This window comes from Rhopalosiphum padi, chromosome 2 (genome assembly GCF_020882245.1).
Source record: "Rhopalosiphum padi isolate XX-2018 chromosome 2, ASM2088224v1, whole genome shotgun sequence".
Taxonomy (NCBI): Eukaryota; Metazoa; Arthropoda; class Insecta; order Hemiptera; family Aphididae; genus Rhopalosiphum; species Rhopalosiphum padi.
The window spans coordinates 13,092,606-13,112,617 of record NC_083598.1 but is presented as its reverse complement, the minus strand read 5'-3'; the positions used below and the strand labels follow the sequence as shown (position 1 = coordinate 13,112,617).

General features: G+C 25.2%; 2 protein-coding genes across 2 annotated transcripts; both read right to left on the bottom strand.

The window, feature by feature from the left end:
* Positions 1-1,909: 1,909 nt before the first annotated feature.
* Positions 1,910-9,712, bottom strand: LOC132920305 (probable cytochrome P450 305a1). The gene is made up of 8 exons (XM_060982580.1): positions 8,623-9,712; positions 4,814-5,068; positions 3,739-4,127; positions 3,209-3,317; positions 2,737-2,917; positions 2,538-2,655; positions 2,164-2,305; positions 1,910-2,080 (listed from the first exon to the last, which is right to left on the bottom strand). Exons 1-8 carry the CDS (start codon positions 8,723-8,725, stop codon positions 1,911-1,913), a joined length of 1,467 nt encoding a protein of 488 aa, XP_060838563.1. The 5' UTR covers positions 8,726-9,712; the 3' UTR covers position 1,910.
* A 148-nt stretch (positions 9,713-9,860) lies between these two features.
* On the bottom strand, positions 9,861-18,336 carry LOC132920306 (venom protease-like). The gene is made up of 9 exons (XM_060982581.1): positions 18,160-18,336; positions 16,451-16,598; positions 16,251-16,363; positions 14,454-14,801; positions 14,190-14,337; positions 11,104-11,270; positions 10,599-10,700; positions 10,358-10,506; positions 9,861-10,283 (listed from the first exon to the last, which is right to left on the bottom strand). The coding sequence occupies exons 3-9, from the start codon at positions 16,333-16,335 to the stop codon at positions 10,122-10,124; spliced, it is 1,161 nt and encodes a 386-aa protein (XP_060838564.1). The 5' UTR covers positions 16,336-16,363; positions 16,451-16,598; positions 18,160-18,336; the 3' UTR covers positions 9,861-10,121.
* Between the last annotated feature and the right edge of the window lie 1,676 nt (positions 18,337-20,012).

Below are 20,012 nucleotides of genomic sequence, written 5' to 3'. Positions count from 1 at the left end.
AATGTATTTTTGAGGTACTAAGATTTTTATAATATGATGAGATAAAGATGAGGTAATGGATATGATAATGGTGAATGGTCGGTTAATTTAAGAATTAGGCATTAGGTAATAATTATAATTTGAGGTTATTATTATATTTGTATAAAAACATTTTAATATATTATATTTTATTTGATATCCTTAACTCATTACTTAAATAATATTGAATATAATGTGATATTTTAGTAGGGGTATGAATACTAGAGATTTTTCTTTTTTCATATATTTTCATAGAACATAGCGTGACAGGTGTTGAGTCAGATGTCGCCTTACTTTTTGTAGAGCTTGCACTTCGGAATTATCTTATTGCATGTCGAATTAGTTCATTTTTTAAGAGTTAATAAAATATAAGATAATATATTGAAATAATATTTTAACATTCAATTATGATACACACAGAATTAATTTAACTCTAGAAAAAACATGAATTTTGAAAGTTTACAATAATTGAATGAAAACTAAGTGAGCGACTAAGCCAGTTTTTTTATGTCGTAAGAGTTTTTATAGATGAAGTTATCATGTTAATCAAGCCATAGACTGCGGCATTACTCAAAACATTTGTGTGGAATATGTGTCCCATTATAACTACAGGGTATTCTATTGTGATAGAATATGATATTTAATGTATAGGTAATGATTTGAGTATTTAAATTTATTGATATAATTTTATAGTAGGTATTTAATTTATTATATTTACTTTGGTTAATATTTTTGTATTTTTAAATTTTCTAAATTAATACAAGAATAACTGATGTGTGATATTGTATTTAATTTTCAAGATTTTTTTTTAAAAACCCTACATATTTTTATTAAAACTAAAACAATTTAAAAATTGTATTTTATAAAATAAGTATGAATAAATATTGATAATTAAAATAATGATTGAATGTTGAAAATTTCTATAATGAATATTTTTTAAATAGTAAAAATGTTAACTTCAATCACTCATAATAATAACTTAACAATTAAATTGTTCTGAATTCCATTATTGAATACAAAAACTAGATTTAATAATTATGTATTATATTTTCAATACTTAGTATTAAAAATAAAAATTTATGAATTTTAATTTTAATGAACTATAAAATACGAGTATATCGCATATTTTTATTATTACTAGGGATTTTAAAAAACAATTGTTACTATTTGTTTATAATACTTTTTCATCGGAATAAATCAAAAAAATGTGAAAATTTCAAATATCTATAAAAATCTCAAAATAGTCAAAATATTTTCAAAATTATATCATATATAGCAAATTCTAATATAAATATTTGGAAAATATTTCAAGTCTAATGTTATTAAAATATTAATCTTTGATTTACGCAACGAAAAAAATAAAATTTATTATTTCAATGATTGTGCTTGCATACAATTTTTCAAATTTATTTAATTTTTTTAATAATCTTAAAAAATATCAGAATTTATTTTCGCTTTTGATACATTAAATATTCAACAAGATCCAATTTTCTAACAGAAACCACCTTTAAAAATCGAAACATTTTTAATATTAGAGGTGATGAGAACATACAAAAAAAATATATATCATTCTAAAACAAATACATTTATCACTCCGCTCAGAATATAAAACATCATTTCAACGATGCATAAACTATATGTTTTCATAGAAATTGTAGAAAATAATTTATCTGTCTAAAATATTCACATTAAAAAAAAAATTTAAATACGCGGAATTTAAAACTTCAACTTTTTCTTTAATAAAGATTATACGTAGCAATTATTATTAAGTAATAATTTAAAAATCTGCGTTGACTTTTGTCTTACCATAATTATAGAAATCGGTATTACCAATATTGGCTATTGCCATGGGAATTAGGAAATAATTTTAAAACAAAATACACTAAAGATGTTCATTTTCTTTTAGACATTTTTATTTTGTAAGGCTTTGGTGTCATAAGTATACCACAATTTACTCCATCGGGTAACCTATCGATTTCGATAATAAAGTCATGTATTAAGTTGGCAAATACTAAACTAACAAACCGCTGTGCTAACGCTTCACCAGGACATCGTCTTTTTCCTACAACAAATAAACAATGGCATTATTATTATTTATTAAGCCTAATTACATCATAATGCAGACGTATAAATTAAACTATTTACCAAATCCAAAAAAATACATGTCTTCAGTTGTATTGAGTTTTCCGTTTGTTTCCATAAACCTCTCTGGGCGAAATACTTCAGGGTCATCCCATCTCAACGGATTGTGGTGTACTGAATATAAACTCATCAAAAGTGTTGTATTCTATGAATAAAAATTAAAACTTTATAATATTTGTTTTAAATCGCTAAACATTTTATTTACAAAATATTAAAATCAAAATTCAAAACATCAAACACATTTAATATTTTATGGACAAGGTAAAATTCATGCAAATAAAATGTTCATAAAAGGGAAACTATAGTTGAAAAATGCTCCACTATAACATAATCTAAACTGATTATAACTAAATATAAGCATTTCAGACACATTATACCTTAGGTATACTATATCCATTAAGATTTGTATTTCTCAACACACGTCTAGGACCTATAATTGGTGTTACATGATTCAGCCTTTTCGTCTCTAAAAGCACCGCTTCCACATATCGATTTCTATATTTAAAAATAGATTTAATACGAAAACAATTATATAATTAATAAATAATTTAAAGATGCCCATTAAATTTATTTTACTTAAGAATTTGTTCGGCTGTAATATACGTTCCCGGAGGTTGGATCTCATCCAGAATAGATTGAACTTTAGTCTGGACATCTGGCCACCGAGCCATAGCTAATATAGCAAAATCTAATGTACTACTACTTGTTGATGATCCAGCAATAAATAAGTCCAAACAAACAGCTATCAATTGTTCTTCTGAAATAATTAATTATTTTAAAATGTATTAGAATGAACATGAATAATAATATCAAATGTATGATATTATATTGTTATTGTTATTTATTATATGAAATTCCGAGGATGTATACAATTATAATTAAGGTTTAATAGATTTTACTTAAATGCCATAGATATTAAAACACAAATTATGAAAAAAGACTATATTATTTAAATATATTAGAGTAATTACATTTATAGATTACAATACTTCAAATTAAATTTATGCTTAATAATTAATCATACAATTAAATATATTATACTACAAACCAGTAAACATTGTATTGTGTATATCTTCTTTTTTCATTTGATGTAAATATGCGTCTATAAAGTCCCTGGTAGTGTCAGTTATTGTTCGCTTGTGATCCGCAATATTATTCTATATTAAATATATATATTGTTCAATATTGTATGTATTTTACAGGTTAACATTTATAAAAGAATTTATTCACAAATAAATAAATAAATAGATGTTGTCATTTTTAGGAAATTTCATTCTGAGAGTAAGGTGCTTAACATAGAAAAATCACAAATATAATATTAGGTACTTACCTAATATTAAAAACCTCTAAATTACGATATTTGTGTTTATTGAACACCTATCTCTTAATTAATCAATACAAGAAAAAATATTGTGCTGTTAGGTATTTTTTTTTTTTTTTAAATAAAACACTTATAAATGTCAAAATATTATGCAAAACGCAGGGAAAGACAAAACAAAATACAGAATCATAAATATTTGTTAGGTTTAAATCATATAGGAAATTATAAAAAAGATAACGAATTTAATGAGATCTTACAGATATCAAGGAATAAAGTTGCTGATTGATATCAGTTATGAGTGAGTAACCCGTCCTGATAGGTGCCAAATACCGTAACCACGGCATCTGGTTAAGCAGCCCACCAGCCATATCGAATGCTGAACTTCGTTTCCTCATTAACGCTAACAACTTAGGGTCTTCAAACTTAGTTCCCGCTGTTAGCTCCCATAAAACATTCATTACAGCTGATTGCAAGTATAAGGTCGGCGTCACACTTCCTGTCGCATCAATTAGACGTTGTACCATGTGTTGATATTCATCATAAATCAATTCGTCCACCCTTCTTTTTCCTAAACCAAGTAACTTCAAGTGTCTGACCGCAAACGATCTGTGTACTTTCCAAAGATCTCCGTCGGTCATTGTTATACCTGGTTTAATGCATACCACGAATATAATGAATAATTAGGATCAATGGGCTCCTATAATAATTCCTACTTTTTTTTTTTGTAAAATGCAAAATAATCATGAACAACTAAAAATGTATTTTAAATCATCAAGATTTTAAGCTTTATTTTTCACATTTAATCATTTGTTTTTAGGTTCATATCTTACTATAAACGTTAAAATATTTAATAATTTAAAAAAATTCTTTATTTTTGATTTCTTATTTGAATGTATAAAATCTTATTAAACAATATTAATAATAACAATATTATTGTAAAATGCTAATAAAATATACAGTTTTTTATTTATTCGTTTGACACATAATAATTGATAATATTTCAAAAGACAAATTTCAACAAGATCACGAGATCTTGGTCGTTGACTTGTTTTAAATTACACTTAAAATAATATTTTTATATTGTATTCCCATACTATAAATTGTATAGTACAAAATATTGATAATGAGTGTAAATATAAGGATGAAAATCAAAATTGTTGGCATATATTACCTAACCTTATTAATTATTAGTAATTTATTACTAGAACTTTCAATTATTATTTTTAACAATATTATGTTAACTGTTTTATTTTCAGATTGCATTTTGAAAGTAAAAAAATATTTTATAAGTTTGACATTTAATGTGATAAGGATAACTAATTATGTATTTACCTCTACGTTTACCCATTGTCCGGAGTCTCATAAAAAAATTATCAGGCCGACCTTGAAATTCATCTCTATGAAATGTTTCACTCAATAGATCGTTTCCAAACACAATAACGACGTATTCACGTCCTAATTTCAACCCAATAATATCAGAATTATATCTTTTTCGAAGTTCCTCAAAAGCCAAATATTGGCCGTTTTTGATAGACGATAGTTTAGCTAATTGATACGTATTTCCCACAAACGGTATCCATTTTGGCCCTAAGTATATATAAAAATAAAATAATAAAACAAACATTAATATACATCACTAAACCTATATACTTAATACTTATATGCAAGGAAATCCATTCAGCATTATTACCCCCATGTTTTCCTTTAATAATAAATTATTTGAAATCCTAATTTTTTGGGACATTTAAATATACTCAAAGGCCATATTTTCAAATTCTTAAATGTTTTTGTACTACTTAAGAGCTAAGGAGTATTCTGTGGGCTGTGGCAATACAAAAATCTGTGTTTTTGTTTCAAATGAGTACCTCGATTTTCATGTAAATTATTTAGTGGATAATTGTTTTGAAATTTTTAATAAACCTTATAAAAATCTAAACGAGTAGGTTTTTAATTATTTAAATGTTTGTTTTAAGTTTAATATTATTTGGATAAGTATAAATAAAATAAAAAATATGATTTAATATTATAATATTAAAATGAAAATGCTTTTATAAAAATAGAAAATAGATTTTTTTAAGAAATTAGATTTATTGGATCTAGTACTTATTATATACTTCGATAATTTTACAAATTATAAATTATGATGGATTAATATTAATTAGTAAAATTTCTAAATTACTATAACTCCCATTATTTCTACATCTTCCAAACCCATAATTATGAAACTGGTATCCTTTGTACACGAAATAGTGTAAGTCAAAAATAACTTGTAAGATATCATCATGATTATGATGCTTCAAATTTTTCAGAAAAATTATCTGCTAAATTATTTACAATAGAAATCGAAAGTTATCATCTAAAAAATTGGAGTTTACATCTCTACAGAATCATCCTAAAATTGTACAAAGAATTTAAACATTTTTAATTCAAATCCCGTAAAAAAAGGTTCATGGTGTTTTCTAAATTTAGTGATAATTGAATAATATTAATATACTATTGTAGTCTGTAGTATAAAATGAAAATGTATAGTTTCAGACTTTCAGTACTTAAATACGGGCATGTAAAGAAAGTTATGTTATAAATGGAATAATTATAAAAAAAAAACTAATCCAATTGAAAATCATTATACTACAATATTATGTAGTGTTAATATATATTATATATATATATAAAAGTGTTAACCTTAAAAACTTGTAGAATACCTACCAAAAAATGTAATCAATTTATCGTATAAATAACTTATCGGAAAAATAATTTCAAAATAAAAATATTTATTCAGAATTTAATTTTTGTGTAAAAAGTAGGTGTAATAATTTTCCAACTAAATGGTTAAAAATATATATAACTAAAGTTAAATCTTTTTTGAATACATAGATACTAAAAGATAATAGATAATCTTATTTTTTTAATTTTGTACGCCCACCCCCATATATTCATAATAATAAAAGGTATACACATTTGAACATCATATACTAAACAACTATATGTATATACCTTCACGGTGATTCAAAATATATGTTACAGCTAGGGCAGTATTTAGGGGGGGGCAACAGGGAGCTGTTGCCCCGGGCGGCTGATTATTAGGGCGGCCCTTGTTACAGCCATTTTATCATACAAGTATAAAATATTCATGATACAGAAAAATTGTTGTTATGAAAGTTTTTTTATTCAGTTATTTTATTTATTTTTATAATTTTTTTACAATACTTTTGAGGGTCAACTTTATGGAAACATAAAACACTTTTTACAATCATAATGTGAGGAATTTTTTTCGTAGTATTTTGATATATAAAAATCGAAATTCAGACGAACAGTTTATGAGTTTTAAGTATTTAAAATTTATATGAACGGAGTTATGTTAACCAACATGTTTCGGGGCATTTCAATAACCACTCCACTCATCTAAACTTTTAATGCTTATAGTCTCTTAAACTTACTACCTATTTGAATTTTTATTTTTATGTATCAAAATTCTACAAAAAAAAATATTCATATTAGGATTGCAAAAAAGTATAGGTTTCCATTTAAAAATTCTAGAGTTGATCCACAAAACCCACGTTAAAATATTGTAAAAAAGTATAAAAATGACTTATCATTTTAGATATTTCTATATAAAAAAAACTTTCGTATTAATAATTTTTCTTTATTATAAATATTTATATGATGAAATGGCTATAGCATAATTTTAACCACTTTGTATATACATAGATAAACTAGTTCTATCAAAACATTCAAAACTATTCAAATGTTAGTTCCCGATTAAATAGTGAATTATCATTTTGGCTAAAAAATCATAAAGAAAACTGAATTCCATATTTTTGTTCACACATTTTTATCACAACATGACCTTCAAATTTCAAACCGACCATTTTCAGATTTTTGACCTGTTTCTGTAATTAAATATTTTTATACTATAACTGATAACTATTTATCAACTATAATTGAATGGAAGTAAAAATAATAGGAATGTTGTATTTTTCAATAAATACTTAAATACTCTTAAATACGTTTGTTTAAAATAATGTTTAAAATAAATAATATATATAAAAAAAATGACGTACCACATATTAAAAATATCATTAAAATTTTAATTAGTGTATGAATAACACTGTGACAACCATAAAATAAATCAATTATATGTAGTAATACTTTTGTTTATTTTTCTGATAGGATTCTATAAGATTTAGAAAATATAATAGGTAAGCTAGGTACACGCAATAAGTACTACCAAATTGTAATTATAGAGTACAATATTGCAACCTTTATATAGTTATGTAAATACATAATACAATATATACCAAAATGTCATAAGTATGTATAAAAATAGGTATACGATATTATAGTAATGTATTATTTTATTACGAGTACAAAATAAATAATGACGATAAGACTAAATAATAATTAACTCTAATAATTGGTTATATGGTATTATAATTATAATTAGTATTTGTAAATATATTTTAATCATCGTAAAAACCATCCTAATTATTATGTAATCATTAATCAGAAAATTTATAACTTCAAAACTCTATAACTGTAATAATGTATCTAATAATTTTTCATACTATAATATATTATATTATAGTGTGTGTATTGTTATTTGTTTATTAGGTAACACAAATAATATTATGTGAAATACTAAAATGTGTTTATTACGTACAACAATAAAATACGTAATAACGAAATTACAAGATACACGTCACATATTTTGGGACAGTCTCACACCATATATTTATAAAAGCATATTATAATATTATAGTATTATACAATACGTAACAGTGTTTAAAATGTAGAAAATAAACGAGTAAATATAAAAAGAAAAATTATAATTCTTATTTTAAAAGAATTTACATAAACGTAACATTTTAACTATAACTTACGAGTATAATTCATTAATTTCACAATGCTAGTTTATTTCTTTGTAAAATGGTTTTGAAAGCACCAAGTGATCTTTTTTATAATATATCCATATGGATTCTTGCATACCAAACTCCAGTAGCTAATAATAAATTAATTATTTGAATACTACGCTGTGATTCAAGATATATGTTACTTATCTACATACCTATACTAACTTTATTAACCAATTTTAAAGCAAGTCATTGTTGAAATAAAAATAATTCTGAAAATTTAGACTTTACCTGGTGGATAGTTTTTTGGTTTCCTACACGTACGGAGAGCGATCAATAACAGAATGACTGTAACGAAACATACAAAATACCAAGACATTAATAACAGAGACATGATATTATTATTGTTTAGTTAGCGCTGGGACAGGTTAGAATAACGATAGGACAAACGGCGCACGTGGTAGCCGGCGAACGACTGGCCGTTTTTTATTCACTCATATAACAGTGCTTCAATCGTATTTATTTAATATAGCAATGACAAAGAATACTAGTTATAATAATAATAATAATAAATTGCCTCTGCAGAATCAGATACATGCGTGTCGTGTGTGTACATTTGTATAATAGTATAACGTATATGTATAATAACAATAATTTGTGCAGTAAAAAAGTGGGGATATTTCCGTTGTCCACTGTCCAACAATAAAATATGTTGTATAAATAATTATAAACACCATTAGTTTTGGCCGTTTGCCCGGTCATATTATACAGAGTGATATTCACACCGTACTGTACAAGTTATTAACTATTAAATATAGAGGCAATAATTATTAATTAATACAATATTATGTATCACGTGTTGAGAAAGAGATACTTATAGATAAATATATACAACTGGATAAAAAAGATGTTCATCCTTAAATTATCATTTATAATGAAGAGTGTTCTCTATTGCGATACAAAATTTAGAGTTATTTAACTTTGCGAACTAAAGAGCTATGATAATTTTAAAATTAAAAAAATTAATATTAATTCATCAACATTTAATATTATATATCATATTTTATAGATTTATAAAACCATTTTTAAGGATTATTATCCTTAGTAAATACATTTTAATAACTCAAAAATAACTCGTTTAAATTTCGATTTATAAACACCAAACTTATCAAAAAAATTACCTACATAATAATTTACAGAAACAGTAGGTTTTCATTTGACTAAAAAATGTTATATCACTATAGTTCACAGCACACAATACAAATATTACTCTGTATATAGTCGCATGTACCTATTTAACTTTTAAGTGTCTCTTTCTCGGCAGATATATAAAAATAAAATTAAAATATGAATTTTTATAGAAACTATCATTTTATTCCTTTTGCATTAGCTATTTTTCCACTTAACATAATCTCCGTCACCAATAAGTAGGTAGTTGAATGTTATCAACATGCTATGAAGTATGTATAACAATTCAATTAAAGAACAAATTATTTTACAGCAAAATACTAGGATCAATAAATCACAAATCACAAATCATAATTTATAATATTAAATAATAAAAGTAGGTATTAAGTATTTTTTTTTTTTTAACGTGAAACACTTGTGTCTGATATAATATTATAAAAAAAGCAATTATAATTTTAATACAAATAATATCATTTTTAAAACAATTAAGGTTAATATTAAGTAGTTATCTGATTAATTATAAATAAACCGATTACATGGAGTTGTCTATTTTTCGTTTCGTTCTAAGGTAAAATTCATATTAAACAGTACAAATATTCAATTTAACTGTAATTCATGTTATCTGCGATCCATTCAACAAATGATGACACTCTAGTATATACACCCGGATAACCCGGTTCAGCACACTTAAATCCAAAAGACACAACACCCACTAAATAATATTGATTACCGCTTGGCCACATCAAGGGACCTCCGGAATCTCCCTAAAATAACCATGACAATTATAAATATATTACAAATACATAGTATAATAAAATATAATAATTTTAATCAGCACCTGGCAAGCGTCTTTTCCGCCTGCTAAAGATCCAGCGCATATTATTCTGTCATCAATAACGGCTTTTTTATTAGCAAATGCTCGTTTACACTCTGCATTATCTAACACAGGTATCTGAATTTCCATTAGAGTTGTAGTACTAGGCCCCCCTACAGAATACATATAATATTAATAAAACAAAATATATGTAATATACCTATTTATAATGTACTGTAAATGTACTCTATATTTGTTTACTTACGAAATGACGTGGCACCCCATCCAGCAACAAACGGTACAGATTTAACTAACTTGTTGGCTCTATGATGCGACAAGATGGGTAAACAGATAGGTTGAATATATTCTAAAAGAAAAAAGTGTATACTATAAATCAATTTCAAATATTAAATTAATTGTATTTAATATAGATACTTATACATAGGTAATAAAGACAAGAGAATCTATGTATTTGAAAATAGAGATGCTAATATTTACAAAATACTTTTTTATACCTAAATAATTATCTATGTCTTTTTACATATAACGGTACGTATTAAATAAACACACATAATATACATTAATTAAAAAAGTTTAGAGCGTTTAATGTTCCACATAACTTATTTTTTAAGTATTTTAAATTACAAATATTAAATTTCAAGATGCAAAGGAGAACGGCCGACAGAAGAGTCAACGTTGATCGGGTTATATAATAATACAGTATTTAAAAAATATATTGTTTTAAGTACTGCTTAATAATTAATACTTACGATCGAATCTAACATTATTTTCTAATTTTAATAATGCAATGTCATTGGTGTATTCTTGTGCGTTATATTTTTCATGTGTTATGACACGTGAAATTGGAATATCTATTGGTTGAGCTCCGTCATTCGTCTTAGGATCTAAGTTCAAATCACCTAAATGTGCAACAGCTCTGAAAAAATAAATAGTTTGAAGCTACGATATTTTATATTAATGATTTTTAAAAATTAATTTAGCATAAAAAATGTTTGATATATTGTTTGAATCACCTTTGACAATAGCCGGCAATTAAATCAATGACATAATTTATATTAGGTATATGGTATAGTTATAGAATCAACTCATTGCTTAAAATGTATTTAAAATTAATATATTTATTTTTCGTAACCGTGTTTTATAATCAAGTTATTATTTTACTATTGTACTAAGTATATTTTATTTTACTTTTGATCCACCAAAATAATAACAAAATCAAATTTTTTTCCAGAAACCACACTCAGAGTTATAACTCAACGAATTTTTTCCTACACTGCCCCCAAGATGATAATTAATTTAAAAATAAATACACACGTAATTTTAAAATGAATCTTATCGCTCAGCTCATAATTGGAAATTTTAGCTGTCATTCTTTATTTTTAACTGTTTTTTTTAAATTACAAAAAAATCAATTTAAAAATAGAAAAAGTAATAATATCAAAATAGCATATAAAATAATGAACGTTTACAGTTAAAATAAATATCCAGTACATATTTTTTAACAATACGTTTGTAGATACGTGCCTAAAATTTTTTTCGTATTTTTATATAGCAATGACGTAAAAAATACATACATATTACCCAAATCTACAAATATTTTTCGAGGAATCGTAAGTCCCTACACCAGAGTAGCAGGTAAAAAATGACATACGTTAACCCTATATAAATATTTATATATATATATATATAATTATGTATGTGATGTATAAATCCCTACACGAATATAAAAATAAGATTTGTAGGTAAAAAAAGTACGTATGTTACTTCTTACACGACGGAAAAAGATATGTACTCGTATATAAAAAATTATCAAACTGATTAAACGAAAATATATAACATAGAAGAATATAATAGTGCAGAGCAGGTGTAAATGATGTAATAATATAATTGCACTGGCTTCGATCACTATGCGTGGTGTCTATACGTTATTTATTATAACGATATCTAGCTAATCGATATAACATGACATATAAATTTGATTTTTCTACAAAATATTTATGACTTTTCATTACTGATAAAAATATTACAGAAAACAACACCGAACAATTTATATTTTACATTACCACATTGGATAATAACAGTTATGTTAGTATTATTCGAAACATTATTAGTGTACATATTTTTTACGAAGTGACGATGAGCAAAAATCACGTATCCTTTATGTTTAGTGAAAAAGCTAAATACCTACTAGTTTTAAATGATTTTCAATTTTTTAAACATCATAATATTATATCTAAAAAAATTAATGAAAACACATGACTGTGTGTTATAAATAAGTGTAGTGGAAAAGTATAGGGCCAGCCCTAGCTTTTGCGGGGCTCTTTTTCCAATAGGTAGGTTTGAACGAAAATTAAAATGTTTTTATTTTTCATCAAGATACAGACGTAAAGATGGTCTTTAATAAGGTTACACAAAAAATAAAAACAATTAATTTAATTCAATAACTCTAATTAAAATAAACATTGTGACGTAGGGACGATGTGCGTGGTCATCGCATTGTTGGGCCTGCAAGGATCTTAAATAATAATATAAAATGTAAAGAAACAATTTTATCGTTTAATCATAATAAAAATATTTACCATCAGGCGACATCAGCAGTTTATATTCTTCAATCAACGTCTAATAAAAGTAAGAAATTGGTACCTAGCATGTATAATATAGTAAGTATAGTATCGTATACAAATGCCATCTACAAAGAATAAAAACAAAACCGAATAACTCGCAACATGCGATTAGCCAGCAGCAGGGATAAGACTATTATAGTAGGCTTTGTACATTATTTTTGATATTCCATTGATTAGTATTATTTTTGACCACAACGCTATCAGTAGGTATATTAGGTTTAATCCGGAAAAATATGTTATTCGAAAGTTCGTATCGGTTCCCTCTTGGCATACCCCTATCATAAATGTCGACTATAATCGGAAATCTTTCAATAACGATCGTTGATAGACGACGCTGATTCGTATATACGTGGTAGAGGTATTAAGTGTTTGGCTATTCAATTAAAAACTAATAATTTATAATAATGTTAATAAGATCGCCGTTGCTCATAGCTGTGAATGGTTTAGTTTTATTCCTGATGTCGTAATATGTTATAATATTGTTCTTTTAAAATATTTGTCTTACTTATGTAGGTAACTAAAATATTTTTTTCAGTATAAATAACTATGTAATATGTAATTCTCATAAAATATGGCGCAGGGCCTAGGACAAATGTCCCATAGTCATGCAAGTTATGAAACTTTAAAATTACAACAAATTAGTAATTCTTGTAAAAGAAATGCTTTAAACTTCATATGCCGTGTAGGAACTTACATACGTACTTTTTTTATTGTGTAAAACTTACATATCACATATATATCTTTTTGTTACCGTTTATGAACTTACATATTATGTATCTTTTTTTTTACCGTATAGGAAATTACATTCACCCCATTTTTCAATCGGGAATTCTGAACACAAAGTGGAAATAGGGTAGCTGATGAAACAGTTTATCACGAAGTATAGTCGGTGTTTGCTTTGTAAGTAATATACAAATAATATAATCAAGGATCATACGTATACATTTTGATAATATTTATATTAGTAAATACTTGTCAACGTATGTATTTTGCCATGAACAGCAATAATAAATATATTTTAATATGGGTGATTGCAAGTTCACCAAGTGTCTATATAACATATTTTTTTAACAACATTTACACATATTATACGCCGTCATAAAAACATTAAGAACATAATATGATACTCATTATGTCAAATTGTGCAAATAAAATGAAAGAATTTTAATCTAATTTATAAACTTAATGAATGCAATATTAAAAACACTTACAATTTTCGATTACCAATACCGACGGTGCAGTGGGCAGCTGTTATTACGTATCGTTCTGATATCAAAGTACCTCCACACAACCACTGATAATCGTTACTTGGCCTGCTGAGATCTCGATATCCAAGGGCTGTCATCCAGGGCCATGCGCCTAAATATGCGTTGAAAAATCAATATATGTAATTCAACGAGTAATTTATATAAACTTAATAAGAACTACTATATATTTTGTAAAATTTTTCAAAAATTAAATATGATTTAATTTACCTAATTCAGCTGGATTTCCTCCGACTATTCGAATGTGGCTAGCATTAGTTCGACCACAAATCTTTTGAGAAGGCAATTTGATCGACGTAACTGTTTCGTAAACTGTTGATCCGGATGTATTAGGTTTTGGAGTAGTTATCCTTTGAGTAGTATCAGGGTTATTGGAAATAGGTTCATTTTCCAATGGACAACATACCTTAGGATCTTTACCCTCATATCCACACATAGAGTTTCTAAGAAAAGTGACAACAGTAGAATTTGTTCTCTGAGTTTCTAATAGTGTTCGTAGTGGTGCACATGATTTTATGTTAATACAAGAGCCGTTGAGATCATTTGGCGTGAAACATTCTAAAAAGCAATAAGGTAATACATTATTTTTATTATAACAAATAAGTAATGGTCAAATTGCTTAAATTCAACGAGGTTGCAATACCTATTATAATTTAATTTAGGATGATTAACTGAAAATAAAAATTATTGCAAAATAGTAATTGTTTGAAAATTAACGTATACTTTTTCATCAGTAAAAAACTTTAAATAATATTAATCGTATAAAATTATTAACTCGATATTGATAAACCACATTTAATTTAAGTATATGAATAAGCATAGTACGTTTACATCGCTTTTTATTAATATTAATAATATACTCATGACTGAAAAATATGTCCAGTTTTAATAAATAATATTTTTTCTAATTAAAATAATTTAACAAAAAATAATAAAATATGCACAATAATATAAGCTTATAGACCTTATTCGCTCAAAATTATTTTTCATATGTAATGATTTATCAATAAATAAATATAACACATAATTACAGTAAGCTACTCAATCATAAGGTATGGTCGACACCTATTATACTGCCCCCTCCGTTATTTCTATGAATGATTCTATTTTTTAAATGAATACGATGAAATGTCTATAGTATTAACATGGAAAATAATAACTCCTTAGGTTTTCTATAGAGTTATACATTAAAACCGTCAAAAAAAGCGTTTATTATATGATCATTTATTTTTCTAATGTAAATTGTAATATAAATTTTGATGACATTTAACAAATTTAAATAATATTTTAAAATATTTAGATATCTAATGAAAACCCTAGATTTGTTAACTTAATAGTAAATATAACAAAGAAATTAAATCGTATATAACAATAAGACTAATTATTTTACAAATTATACGCATAGCTCAAAAATTCTTCAAATATTTAAAAAATATTATCAGTTTGACATGTAAAAAACACTTATTAATTTATAAATAATAATTTGAATTTTAAAAATACAATAGTCTTATAGCTTTCTTTATTCATTAATAGCCCAATGTATCATACTCAATTCAAAATCAAGTTAGTGTAATCACTATTAATACTGGCTTGTTTTAAAGTAAATCCAACAAGGGCAAGCAATTCATTGAATTGCATATTATAATACTAAACGCCTTTTGATTTAATTATAATAACTGCATAAGCTAAACAATTTAATCGTAACTCCATCCGTAAAAATAAACAATTAAAAAAAAAAAACAATTTTTATTATTGTTAGCAGGTATAGTTATTTAAATTGCATGTATTCAATAAAATTATTTAAAAAAACAGTTCAGAACCACCTATAGATCTGGAGCAAACTATTCTTTACATTTTTCTGGTAGGTATCTCTAACAACAATCGCTGAAGTTGGTGTTAAAATTTATCAAGTATTTTTTGAGTATAAACTAGAACCACACACTCATTGTTTTTTATATACATTGATTAATAAACAATAATATTAAATAATTAAGAAATACAACACACCATTATTGGATTGTGCCTCCACTCTTCTACCAATCTCCTGACTGAACACGAATACTATACAAATAATAAATTTACATTTGTCCATGTTAAATTGAGAAAACCAAATCTTGTACCTAAACACAAAAATGTAAGACACAATTGTATAAATTAATAACACACAATATGCTAAAGTCTACTCAATAATCGAAAATATATATTACCTTCGGTGATTACTTCTTGATTATGCTGCAGTTCTGACTATAATTACGTGATAAATATGTTCATGGACATTGATTATTTCTGATCGAAGGCAATCAATGTTTACAATATATAATATACGTGGCCTAGCCTTCGTCAGCTGATGAATCCCTATAATGTTTTTCATTAATTTAATAACATTTATACACCCATACAGTTATACAGTATAAATATTAAATATATAGGTATGCGTCTAAAAATAGTGTCCTAAGAGCATTAACAATAGGTCAAACTGATTAGGTACCATTGATTATTATACCTATCGTCAATAGTAATTCTATATAAAAATCAATCGATGATTTATAGTCTTATATATTCATATAGATATATATTGTAAATTAATTATAACTATATATATATATATAATACAATTTATAGATAGGTTTTATTGATCAACTGTCTAAATACTCTAAATGGTGATTATAAAATATAAAATAATTTTTTAATTTATTATTATTTATTTATCCGATAATCATATTTCAAGCATATTAAAATGGTATTAATAATGCACTTGGTTACTTATAGATACATAATAATATTAATATGGCAACAAAATACAATTTCAATTTGTTTGTTACTTTTATCCATAATACTTCAATTAGAATACACAAGGATACGTGATGTGAAGTATTTAAAAATTAAAATTGACATACCAAAATATATAATATAATGCATAAGAAATTAATTGTTATAATTTTTCGATTTTATAGATTTATTTCTAGATATCTTATCAACCATGTTGTAAAAAAACAATCAATAATTATGAGAAAATAATGATTAATTAATATGTATATGGTTACTAGCTATGCTCGTCAATAACTTTACATCTTGATTCATTTAAACATACATTTTTCAAAATATTGTTTACCTAATATTATTTAGTCAAATGTATGGTACCTATTGTATTTTACAAGTTGTTTAGGTACTTACAATTTTAACTTTATTATTCACGTCATTTAAAAACTAGAAAAAGGGATCTATTATAATTATAACTAATACTAAATATTCGTTATTTATCCATAAAGTTGATCACTTAGCAGATATTATCTAAAATATTTGTAATTTTGTTGAAATTTAATTAAAATTTAAAATTAATCCATTTCATTTTTAGTTTATGTAATTAGACAGGTATACAATGTAAAAAATATCTACATAGGTAAGTATTTATAATACACTAATTATACTTCAATGCAGAAATAATTTTCTAGTAAAATTTGAAAACAAATTACATCATTAACCTAACGAATAATGGGACCAAATGTATACTTTAATATTTTATGCAATATTAAAATGATGTTAAAATTGTTTTTGGAAAAAATATAACTATTAAATTGAGGGGAGAACATTGTTTCATTTTTATAATTGGCTAGTTAATGTTATAATTGACCAGTTATACTAAACTACATCCCCCAAAAAGTTAAATTACGACTCTAAGATTACATCCTGAAAATTACTTATTAAAATAGTGAGAATCGATATGTTATACTGAAGGTCTAGGTCATGATTTCAAGGTAAAATGTATTTGATAAGCAGACAAGTAAACTATAGTTAAAATATGTATTATTTATATTTCTAAATAATATTATAGAAAAAAAATATATATAATTTATTAATATGTATAGAAATAAAAAACTCGTAAAAATAATGTACATGAAAAAATGTGCAGTATTACCTGTTAATCTGTTGATCGCTTCTATTAAATTGACGTTAGTTTATTGATAGAATAAACTACCAACTACCACAATAATCAGCGTATTTGTCTGACTTAATTTATTTGTACCTTGTACGATAGGCAGGAACTATGAACAATGAACAAGTGATCAGTAGAACGCCAAAAGAGATACTAATAAAATAAGGTAATTTGATAAATAATTAAAATTCATATACTCATCAGCAGTTGCAAATCCCACCTCCAATTCGCTTTGTTCAAAACCGGTCGACTAATATGATTTTAGTACGTCTAACGCTATAACTCGAAAACAGGTTCCCGATTGTGCATGGTAAAAATTTGTAGAAAACAGATAATAATAATTAATAATAATAACAACATAAAAATGATTATATATTCTAAATTGTATTTTAAACATATAAATTAATATCTTTACAAGAAACATATGATGAATATTATTTATGTGGTAATACCACTACGTCACGAAAACAATTTTGTTTTAGTAAAAGATAAGCCGTTGGTATGTACACAATTTGAGGCCTAAGTAAGGGGAAAAGTTAAAACAAAAGAATATTTAATTTTGATCAAAAACCTAAGGTAGAAAAATATCTCCAAATGCTATTAAACTCATTAGTTATTGACGACGTTTATCATTTAAAGGATAATGTTCAATTAGAAAATTATCAATATAATAACTGCATGTATATTATCTCACCTAGATAAATATTGTTTAAGTTATATAATGTTCATCTTAGATAAAAAAGCCATACCTGGATAAATGTATCTATGGATACAATTTCGAACTGCAACGGACACATTTAAATATTCATAAACAATTTTGAATTGTCATGAAATAATTAAAATTAATAAGACTATTCTGGGAAGTATTTTTAATATTTATATAATAAATAGAAGTCGATGAAACGAAAAACGAACACATCAATTCAAAAGAAAATAAGAATATTTCTTCGAAATTACGAAATGCCTAACATGAATTTTATTCGCAACACCCGTTTATCGATGTATAATAAATACGTATTTATATCAAATATGTTACTATTAAGAGGACGCTACACCAGCATGTGATGCCTCCATCTTATATGCATACAACATAGTAGATCAGTGGGGGGCGACATTACAAAACGTACTTACTATTTCCAAAATGTCATGAATTGAGTTATAAGTACATTAGTACATAGATTCATGGGAAAAACGAACAAGAGGAATCGAATGGCATGGGCGTGGTCAAATTGAACCAAAACGTGTCCATATTAATTAAAAATAATAATAGATTATTGTGGTATAATGTACTATTTCCATGTCTTATATAAGATCAAAACGAACTATTTACAAATTACATCAAAACGTTCTATTTTCCGTGATGAATAGGTGTTTGGTTTTTAAATATGCGAAAAACGCACTAACTCCTAATATTTTTACAAAACGAACTATTTTTCTTTCACTTCAAAACGTACCATGTTCTAAATTATAAATAAAGCCCGGAAGTTCGAGCATTTGGATGTTTTTACCGAGTGTATCAAAAAGTTGCTGGATGAGTTATTAATTTATTTATTTATTAATTTTTCTAGTAATTTTTAATTTTAGTGTGCATATTTTTGTATATTTGAGGTTTTTTTTAAAAAAATATGCATATTTTAAAATAAAATTGTTTTTTATATTTTTATTGTATTTTGTTGCAGTTTACTTATGTAATTATTTTTTTTTTTTTTATTAATATTTCATGAAAATTTCAGGCTTAGTATATTTCAAAATTTATTTGTTGTAAAATATGTCCTTACAAAAACGTTGCAAATACAGTGGCGTGTCATACATTTGTCCCATCATGTGTGCAAATT